This window comes from Pteropus vampyrus, unplaced genomic scaffold, assembly GCF_000151845.1.
Source record: "Pteropus vampyrus isolate Shadow unplaced genomic scaffold, Pvam_2.0 Scaffold144, whole genome shotgun sequence".
Lineage (NCBI taxonomy): Eukaryota > Metazoa > Chordata > Mammalia > Chiroptera > Pteropodidae > Pteropus > Pteropus vampyrus.
In genome coordinates, this window is record NW_011888925.1 from 1,258,026 (window position 1) to 1,268,542 (window position 10,517).

Below are 10,517 nucleotides of genomic sequence, written 5' to 3' on the forward strand. Positions count from 1 at the left end.
CCTGATGAATTAATTGAACTAAATTCAAGCTGAGTCTTGAGGGACGAGTGGGAGGAAGCCCTGCGGGAAAGCGGAGGTCTCCTGCTAAGTCCCAGAGGTCTGAGAAGACACGGTCTGGTGGGGAGAGGGTGGAAGCTGAATTTGGGTGGCTCTGAGCCCCAAGCGGCCTTACAAAGTTGGGCAGACTAGGCAGGTCCTGAGTCCTGGGCCAGGGGCAAATGGAGGATGGTGTCCCGGCGTTGCCACCAGCTTCCTGAGTGGGCGAAGAGGGGCCTCAGGACCCTCGCGGTGCTGGATGTCCCCTTTCCGCCCACTTTCCGGTGGCGGGAGGGACCAGCGGGAACCCGGGGCGGGACAAATCAGACTCCGCTGACCTAAAGGTGGCTCCGTGCTCAGCCTTCTTAGCGTCTAGCTGGAAGGAAAATTACGGGTAGACGGGTTCGAAATGTGGAATTGGACCACGCTGCAGTCGGAGGCCTGTTCCGGACATTATTCCCCCCTCTCCACTCCCCGCCCCAACGGTCCCAGAAAGAACAATCCTGCGGGTTCCACTTTAAGGGGCGGGCGGGGGCGGGGCTCCCCTGCCAGCTTCCCGAGAGCCGCCCGCCCCGCCGCAGACGCGGTCGCGGAGCTGCACGGAGTCAGACAAGCAGCGAGATTGTCCCGGGGCCGGGAAGTCGGGGCAGGCGTCCAGCCATAGCTCGACTGTAGACTGCGTCGTATTGTCGGTTCCGCAGGCACCATGAGCCAGGACACTGAAGGGGACATGAAGGAAGTGGAGCTGAACGAGCTGGAGCCCGAGAAGCAGCCTATGAACGCGGCGCCGGGGGCAGCCGTGGCCGGGGTCATGGCGGGCGGCACCGAGAAGAACGGTCTGGTGAAGATCAAGGTGGCAGACGACGAAGCGGAGGCGGCGGCCAAGTTCACGGGCCTGTCTAAAGAGGAGCTGCTGAAGGTGGCGGGCAACCCTGGCTGGGTGCGCACCCGCTGGGTGCTGCTGCTGCTCTTCTGGCTCGGCTGGCTCGGCATGCTGGCGGGCGCCGTGGTCATCATCGTGCGGGCACCGCGCTGCCGCGAGCTGCCGACCCAAAGCTGGTGGAACAAGGGCGCCCTCTACCGCATCGGCGACCTTCAGGCCTTCCTGGGCCGCGACGCGGGCAACCTAGCTGGTGAGCGCCGTGCATCCCCACCCCCACGCCTCGCGCCCCTCCTTTTAACTGGTCGCTGGCTTTGACCCGGTCCCCAGGTTCACTCGGACGGTTCTCCACCCCACCCAGTCCCGGCGGCCGCTCCCGGGGACGTAGGCCCTCCTTCCTGTCTTTGAAGATCCCCCGCCCCTCTCTCTTTCACGAGCTTAGCTGACTCGGGATCTTCCTCCTGCGGCGCCTCAAGCCAGTTGAAGCCGGTTTCTGAAGCAACGCATTAGGCCCCTTACATCAGCTCCTCTGAGTCTCACGATCCAGCCTTATCTTCACCCCGCCCCAGCCCTCAGTCCCGGAGAGAGGAACGAATAGGAGCGATTCCTCGCAGGCCGGCCTCACTTTACCCCTCTTCCCCACTCAGGCCTGAAGGAGCGTCTCGGTCACCTGGGTACCCTGAAGGTGAAAGGCTTAGTGCTGGGCCCGATTCACAAGAACCAGAAGGATGACGTCAATGGGACCGACTTGGAACAGATTGACCCCATTTTTGGCACAAAAGAAGATTTTTACAGTCTCCTGCAATCGGCCAAGAAAAAGAGTAGGTGCCCTGGAGTTGGCGAGGAAGGAGCGAGGAAGGGCTTGGCCTTCTGGCCAGAGGAAAGGCAGGATCGGATTATTGTCTGGTTTACTCTGGTTTAGGGTTTTCCTAGAGTAGGAATAAAGGAGGCAGGTATAAATCCAGCCTGAAATGGATTTGTCAGGTGGTTTAGAGACCTTCTCATAGGCTATGTAGTCACTTTACTTCTGGGCTTCAGTGTCCTTATTTGCAAAATGTAGGGTTTTACGAAATCAGAGGTTTTTAAATCTTCATGAAAAGAGTTGATCTTTTTGAGGAAAACAAATCTACTTAAAATCTTGTCTTACTTTAAAAGGGTTCGTTTTTTGGGGGTGGGGAGCCCAGTGCCCCAAAGCTCAGCCTTCTCTACAACGCTACATGCCTTCTGCCCTATAAGGTCTTAAGGCCCCCTCCTTGCTCACATCTGTTTCAGTGGAATGAGCTTTGCCAGGGTTCAAATCTAAGCGTTGTACCAAGAAATACAAAGAAAACACTCTACGGACTTGTATTTGTTGATGTCCTCCTTCCCCTTCACCCCGAAGCCTTTCTCACGACTGCCTCTAAATTGTTCTAGGCATACGGGTCGTTCTGGACCTCACTCCCAACTACAGGGGCCAGAACTTGTGGTTCCTCCCCAGTCAGGTTGACACTGTGGCGGCCAAGATGAAGGTAAGTGTGCTGAGGCTGAGTTGGCCCCTCCAACCGAGGCACCCTTGCGCCTTGGAGCCAAGCAGGCATGGTCCCATATAAGCCAGCAGTGCACCCCTGTTTCTGCTCGTTCCTTTCCACTCATTTTTCTTTTTTCCCCGACATGGATGACGACTGTGTCAGGAAGGGAGCTTCTCAGATGTCAGTCTGGGTTTGGGGTTTCTTCCTTTCGAGAGCGGAAACCCTTTCCCCGTGGGAATCCTGTGTCCTGACTGGTTTCCCAGTTCTCGTCTGATGTGTCTCGGAATGGAGCCCAGTCTGAAATTGTAAGCGTTGGGGTCTTCCTGTGTGTCTGGGCCTACGCCCAGGGTTTTATATAGTTTTTCTAATCTCCTGCAGACTCACACAAGGTCCCTATCATTGTCCCCAGTCTGTAAATGAGGACGTTAAAGTTCAGATGGCTCAATGTGCCTGGCTAAGATTTGAGGTCCCAAGTAGTCTTTTTTTTTTTCTCTAATCTGACTTCCCTGAAGGTATGGGCTCAAACTCTATACCCAGCAGGCTGGGACTGGGGCTTTGAATGTCACCCCAGCTCCAGTGCCTGGGTTCTAGGGCACCAACCAGTTCAGAGCAGGCAGAACAAAAAATGGAGGCAGACCCTGACACTTTGCTGGCAGCCCTAATTTTTTTTTTTTTTTTTTAGGCGAGGCAACCTTTGGTTGACCTCACAGATTGCAAGGACTTTGTCAGCTTACAATCTCTTATTTATTTATTTATTTTATTTTTTATGCCCACAATACCTGGTCTTCCTAGGTGGTCTCCCATCCAAGTACTAACCAGGCCCGACCCTGCTTAGCTTCCAAGATCAGACGGGATCCAGCTTCTTCAGGGTGGCATGGCTGTGGACTGGCAGCCCCGATTCTGAGGGATTCTGTACTCTCAGCATTTCAGTAGGACCCATGGGGTCAGCCAGGCCATCAGTTAGCGAATTGCTGGGACACCCTTTAAAAGTTGTTGATAAGGGACGTTTTCAGACGATAATGGCATAAGGAGTGGTAGCCTCAGATGAAAATGGAGATGAGAGGAGAGAGCACACGGAACACAGAGGAAAAGGGAAAAATGTATGCAGTGGAAGTGGGATTCCACGTTCTGTGCCCCTCAAATGCCAGGGCTTCAGGTCTGGGCCTGCTCTGCAGAGCTGGCTCTTGTCAGCTGCTGCTTTAACTGCCCTGGGGCTATGCTTTGAAAATCACTCATCCTTGGCTTGGTTCTTGCTCACCGCCCCCACACCCTCTTCAGGACACTGGGAAAGGAGTCAATAGCTTGTCTTGGGATCTCAACTAGCATTTTAGGTCCTGTCTCTTCTGCTGTGGTCTTCGGCATGCTTCCTTGCTTCCCTGAGATTCTTCAGCTCTAAAGTGGGTAGACCATCATTCCGCACATGCTAAGTATTGAATGACGCTATGGGCCTTTTCTCTGGTTGTCAGAGGTGAAGCAGTGGGATTTGCCATGGTGGAGCAGAGAGATGTGAAATGCTGTAGCACTAAGAGAATCAATGACAGGTTAGAATGGGAGGGGACCAAGGGCTAAACCTTTATAATAGAAGTGAAAAAATAAGACCATTCAAGGCTCTCGTTAGAGTGACTCTTCCAAGGTCCCCGGGAAGTGAGTGGGCTAGAATTTCTGGAGCCTCTACGTCCGAGTGTTAATATCTTCTCTGTCCTCTTGCCCGCCTCCTTGTAGAATGCTCTGAGTTTTTGGCTGCAGGCTGGCGTGGATGGGTTCCAGGTTCGGGATGTGGAGACTCTGATGGTAAGTGCCCTTCATGTGTGAGAGGCAGACTCTGGATGAGAAACTCTCCAGGTCCTGGTAGTGTTCTCCATCTTGTCTTCTAGAACGCACCTTCATTCTTGGCCGAGTGGCAGAACATCACCGGGAGCGTCAGTGGAGATAAGTGAGTGCCAGACCCCTGGTCCCCAGCTCCACTCCACCGTGGGAACCTCTCGGTGGAGTGCTAGGCCCCAGGAAGGGGGTTGTTTCCTCGTCCAGAGAACCTCTTCACCTCCATTCTCCCTTTCTTGCCCTGTACCAACCTTGACCCCTGCTCTACTCTCTCTCCACAGGCTCTTGATTGCAGGGACTGGGTTCTCCACCCTTGAGCAGATCCTGAGCCTACTCAAATTCACCAAGGACCTGTTGTTAACTAGCTCCTATCTGTCAGACCGTATTTTCACTGGGGAGCATATAAAATCCCTGGTCACCCAGTATTTGAACGTAACTGACAGTCGCTGGTGCAGCTGGAGTGTGAGTACCATGGTGGTGGGGGAGGGGGCAGGTGGCGTTTTGGAGGAAAGGGGTGTTGGAAGACGGGGGCAGTGGCTTTGGGGGCTCATCAGCGCGTCCTTTCCTGCAGTCGTCTCAGGCGGGGCTCCTGACGTCCGTCGTGCCCGTGCACCTCCTCCGACTCTACCAGATGCTGTTCTTCACCCTGCCGGGGACCCCGGTTTTCAACTATGGGGATGAGATTGGCCTGGAGGCAGCCCTTCCTGGACAGGTATTGCACGCTGCCTCTCCCGCACAGTGGGGAGGTTGTGTTCATCCATCACAGTGGTTCTGTGGCCGTCGGCAGACAGACCTGAGCCTTGCGGTGGGCTCTATTTGAGTCCTAGTTAATCACCTCATCAGTAGCTGTGTGTGTGGCTTTGGCAAGCTATGTCACTTGTCTGAGTCCTGGTCGTCTCTTCTGTGATACCGTATTTCTTGTACAGAGTAGTTAGGAATAAATGGTGGCTTACTTTAAAATATAAGGTCTGATACCTGGTAGGTGTTCAGTACGGTAGCCTTCACTCACTCGCTCATTCATTCACTCACTCGTTGGACATTGGGTACTCTGGGTTAGGTTCTGTGCCCTCCAGGAACTCAAGAGTTTAGCGGGGAAGCAGGCTTGGAGGTTGACGCTTGAGTTGATCTTTATAGAATCGGTCATTCATTCATTCCACAAGGTTTTATAGGGTAATTCCTATGTGCCAGCACGGATGGTACAGCAGTGTACGAAAAGACGAGAGGTAGTGAAATTAGGTAATCGGCAGGCGTAATCAAGATGCCAGGTGCTGATGAGTGCTGCGCAAAAGAAAGGGGAAGGGGCCTCGAGAAGAGGGTCTGGGGGGTATATTTTATATTGAGTGACCACAGAAAACCCGATGAGACAACTGAGCAGAGACCGGGGGCAGGTGAGGGAGCTAGCGTGTGGCCGTCTGCGACAGGAGCCCTCCAGGCTGAAGGGTCTTCGTGCAGAGCCCCGAGGCGGGAGCCTGCCTTGCTCACGCAGCAGCAGTTAGGTGTGAGAGCAGGAGGCTGTGCCTCGGTGGCGGCCCCAGGACGGCGAGAGCAGGCCCAGGCCTTTCCCAAGTCCTGTTTCCCCTGCTTTGCAGCCTGCGAAGGCCCCAGTCATGCTGTGGGATGAATCCAGCCTCCCCAACAGCCCAGGATCCGTGCTCTCCAACATGACGGTGAAGGTAAGGGTTTCAGATGGGCAGGGCCTGGCCAGCAGAGGGTGGCCGGTGGCTTTGGGAGTCGAAACTCAGGGGAGTTCTTCATCCCTTCCTGCTGTGTGTCTTCATCGTTCGCAGGGCCAGAACGAAGACCCGGGCTCCCTCCTCACCTTGTTCCGGCATCTGAGCAATCATCGGAGCAAGGAGCGCTCCTTGCTGCACGGAGACTTCCACGTGCTCACCTCGGGGTCTGACCTCTTCGCCTACGTCCGCCAGTGGGACCAGAACAAGCGTTTCCTGGTAGTGCTCAACTTTGGGGACGTGGGTCAACCTGCGCTATTGGGAGCTGCCAGCGCCCGCTTGCCGGCCAAGGTTGACCTGCTGCTCAGCACCCAGCCAGGCCGTCAGGAGGGCACCTCTCTCAAGCTGGGGGACCTGAAACTGGAGCCCCACGAGGGGCTGCTGCTCCACTTCCCCTACATGGCCTGACCAGGACCCACTACCCTGCCCTAACCCCCTCCCCAGGCCTTTTTAGTTCTGGTTTCATTCGTTTTTTCTATTTGTGTAACTGTCACAAATACAGACAAGCCCCAAATAGGGTGTTTTCTGGCTTCAAATAAAAGTCAATCCTGCTGAAGAGGTCTCGTCTTCCCTCCATTCCTCTGTCATGGCAGAAATGTCTTTCCCTCTCTACCCCATTCCAGCCTGGACCTCTGCCCCACAGCGCTCAGCGCCTAAGAGTCCCAGACATCCGCTCCGGCCTGGAAGGGAAGGGGCCTGCCAAGCTCATGGCGGCAGGGAGGGGTCAGGGCTGGGGCTGGCATGCTGCCTCCCCCAGGGCCGGCGCTCTCCTGGAGGCCTCGGGTCTTGCCGACTCGACTTCCCTCACCAGTGGTCTCCAGCCAAGTTTGGTCACTTTTCCTGTTTTTGCAGACTTAGCCTTTCAGGGAGATAGAGTGGGAATAGGGGGGCCTGTTTTCTAAGAGGTACTTGTAAAGGGTACGAGAGATCATTCATTCAACAGGAATTTATTGCTCACTCAGCCTGTGCCAGGAGCTGTTTGAGGTCCTGGGGTTGACAGGAGGGAACAAAGTTCAAAACCTCTGTCTTCTTGGGGGTTAAGTTCTAGTGAGGAGACAGAATTGGAATAAGCTGAATAAACGTTATGGCGGATGTAGCGATAGCAGGGTCGTTCAGAGAGGAGAAAATAAAGCAGGAAAAGAAGTGGGTGCTGGGACGGGGGCTAGTGGAGGTCTCACGGAGGTGACGTTTGAATAAGGGAGGGCGTTAACTTAACAGATATCTGGGGAAGGAGCTTTCCAGTGTTCTGGGAGGAGTGGGGTCGGGGGGGAACCTGCCTGACACTTGTGAGGAATGAGGAGAGAGGACAAGGGATAAAGTCTGGTTGGCAAAGGGTGGGCAGACGATGAAGATTCGGGTAAGATGGTCACACAGCAGGTGCAGAGTTTGGGAAACTGCAGTTCAGAGCATGGTTCCCCTCAAGACTGCCCTCTCTTCAGACACCAGCTGTAAGGTTAGGGTCCCCATGACCATCCTCAGTGAGTAATTGCTAGAAGGACTCTCAGAACTCAGGAAAGCACTGAGATTACAGTTCTAGAGCAAAAAGAGAACACCTTAGGGTGACCTGGCCGAAGGGTGGATGCATGAGCAGGGTGGCACCCAGACACGAAGCCTCTGATTGGTGGGTCATCTCCCAGCAAAGCCTTGGGCACAGACTTCTGGCATGTAGCAGTGTGGCTCAGTAGGGAAGGTCCCCAGAAACTTTGGTGTCCAGAGCGTTTCTTGGGGCTTAATCATCCACTGTCCTCATGGTCAATCTTTAGTCTCCAGTCCTTGCCAGAGGTTCAGGCTAATATCTTTCATCTTCGGTTCCTCCTGTGATAGCCTGTCCCAAAGCCCTCATTGTAAATCACCTCATTAGACTGATGTCTGAAGTCTCCGTGCTAACAAAGACATTCCTACCAGCCAGAACATTCCAGGGGCCTGGAGATCACCTCCCAACAGCTGAGGACAAAGTCCAGACTTTTCAGCTAAGATGGATTTTTCACTGCACATGGGGTCTGAGGGAATGAGATGGGAGTTGGAGGGTTTTGAGCAGACTGGGTTTTAATAGTTTGATGAGACTTACATTTTTTTTCTTTTAAGTCACGTGCTCTACCCACGAGGACTGTGGGAACCTTGTTTACAGAGGAGGCTGAGGGCCCAGAGGACTAAAAGGACCTTCTTGGACACTAGTGGAGCTGCCATTTGGACCCAGGCCTTAGCTCTGTGGTCAAGCTCCCTGTCCCAATGGTCTGGGTCTTTCCCCAGGGCCCCTGGCCAATTACCTGCTTCCGAGTTGGGGGAGGGGCTGACTTTCAGCCCGAGTCATTTTTCCAATGTCAGTTGATGCGCCACAGCGTTGGAGACCCAGAGGGGACTGAAACACTGCCCTGTAGTTCCGGGCTTGACCGACTGGGAGTGGAAGCAGATGTAGGAATAATCGCCGTTCTGAGGTCAGGGCTGCCGGGGACAGAGGACGTGTTTAACCCAGGAGGGATCTGGAAAGCTTGGAGCCTTCATTCGAGCTGAGAGCGAGGCACCAGTAGGCATTCATGTGATGCCTTTAAGGACAGGGCCACCTGGGTAGGGAGAACATCATCACGGCCACTCAGTCGAGACAGCATGGTGAGTGCGAGGGACGGTTTGCCAGAGTGGGGAGAGCCACGCAGAGGCTGAAGCACGGAGGGTGTGGGCAGCCACGCTCAAGTCAGCCCCGCTTTGCCGCATATGTGCTTCCCAACCTGGTTATGCAGAATCTTCTGGAAAAATCTCTCCCATCCAACATCCATTAAATTGGAATCTCCAAGGGGGTGGGCCTGGGAGTCTATTTTTAACCAACTTTCCAAAACGATTCTCACAGCAGTTTGGGAATCAGTAGATCAAAGTTTCCCGAACTTGCTTTGTTACGCTCCAGGACGATGATTAGAAAAATCTTGGGTTTTCTCCTAGATATTCTGTTTCAGAAGGTCTGGGATAGGACACCAGAATCTATGTAAGAAGCTCAGATAAGCAGGAGAAAGGAATATTGCTCTCGCTGGTGGGGACACCACTGAAATGTGCTTGGCAGGGAGTGGCATGGTCAGGTTTGAGTTCCAGAAAGATCACTCTGGCTCTGCTGTTGTGGAGGAAAAAATTGAGGGTGGCCGGGACCAGGGGAGGGAGCCACCTGGAATAGTCTAAGGAGATGAGGGTCAAGGAGGCTGTGGGGTTGGAGAGGAGGGGATGATGGCTCGAAGAGATGGTTCGAGAGAAGATCCAGAATTTCTTGACAGCCTAGGAGGGATGGGCTGGATGCTAGTGGGGAAGGGAGCTATGTGGTGACTGGAGTTTCTGGCTGGGGTGGGCGGAGGAGCTGAGGGTGGGGGGAGGCGGGGCGGCAGGGCAAGAAGCAGCTGTGGGTGGTGAGTTGACTGGCTCCATGTGGGTGTGCTGGGTGTAGGTGCCCTTGGACTTGCAGCTGGAGGTTTCCAGCAGCAGGTCTGCAGCTCAGCAGAGGGGGAGATCTGGGAGCCCTAGGGTAGAGGTGGGGGTGCATACCGTGAGTGTGAATGATGCCCCAGTGAGGTGTAGGGTGAGAAGGGCGAAAGGGTGAGGCTGGAGCCCTGAGAACCGGTGACATTAACAGGACAGAGAGTGGGGCCAGGAGCCCACAGAGGAGGAAGAGCAGGAGCGGATGGAACCCTTGGCGGGGGTTGGGAAGGCAGGAGGAAGTGGCTAGGTCAGTGTCAGGGCAGAGCTGTCCCAGCTGGCCTTCAGACTTGGTGACAAGGAGATGGTTGGTGGCCCTCTCCAGAGCACTTCCAGGGCACTGGAGAGAAATGCTTTTGTGATTTTAAGGGTAGGAGGGATTGGTACAGGTTTCCAGGCAGTATCAGCTGGAGTTCCTGTTTTTTTCTTAAGCAGCAAAAGAATTTGTTGAAAGGTCATCAGGAGCTGCCAGGGAGAGACAGGACCAGGCTTGGGAAATGGTCAGGAAGCAAGCGCAGGACGTACAATCGTCTTTTAACTGGAACAGCCTGGGAGGTGGCCACCGGGAGACACTACCTGTGCGTGGGCGGTTGGATACAAGGCCTTTGGCTGCTGGCGGGCTGTGGGTGATGCCGAAATTCAGAATGCGTTCCACTTGCAATGGCCCTGACATGTCCCAGTCCAGCTGCCGAGTCATGTGCCGTGGTCCTGTGCCCGTGGCGATGGGGCGCGGATAGCGTGAGCGGCCCCAGATAGGGTGGAGTCAGAGATGATTTTATGGTTTTTGGCCTGAGCAGCTAGAAGATTGGATTTGCCATTTATTGAGGTGAGGAAGATCGCCAGAGGAGCGGGCTTAAAAGGGGAAGCGAGCAGCTCAGTTCGGGCCGTGGCGTCTCTGAGATCCAGCGGACACGGAAGGGAAACGTCAGGATGTCAGCCCGACGGTCCGCCCGGTGTTCATGCAGAGACCTGGGCTGGGGATGCGGATTTGGGACTCACGTGTACAGCTGGCATTTACAGCAGTGAGATGACAGGAGATGACCACGGGAGCGAGTGTAGAGAAGAGGACCAAGGACCGAGGCCCAGAGACTG

The 10,517-nt window shown here is 54.7% G+C and overlaps 1 protein-coding gene and 1 pseudogene across 1 annotated transcript; one reads left to right on the top strand and one right to left on the bottom strand.

Moving 5' to 3' along the window:
- The first annotated feature begins 597 nt into the window (after window positions 1-597).
- Window positions 598-6,534, top strand: SLC3A2 (solute carrier family 3 member 2). Its single transcript, XM_011368680.2, has 9 exons — window positions 598-1,169; window positions 1,564-1,737; window positions 2,330-2,424; window positions 4,147-4,215; window positions 4,299-4,357; window positions 4,527-4,707; window positions 4,817-4,957; window positions 5,835-5,918; window positions 6,033-6,534. Exons 1-9 carry the CDS (start codon window positions 743-745, stop codon window positions 6,381-6,383), a joined length of 1,581 nt encoding a protein of 526 aa, XP_011366982.1. The 5' UTR covers window positions 598-742; the 3' UTR covers window positions 6,384-6,534.
- LOC111744986 lies at window positions 3,192-3,310 on the bottom strand (annotated as a pseudogene).
- Window positions 6,535-10,517: the final 3,983 nt, after the last annotated feature.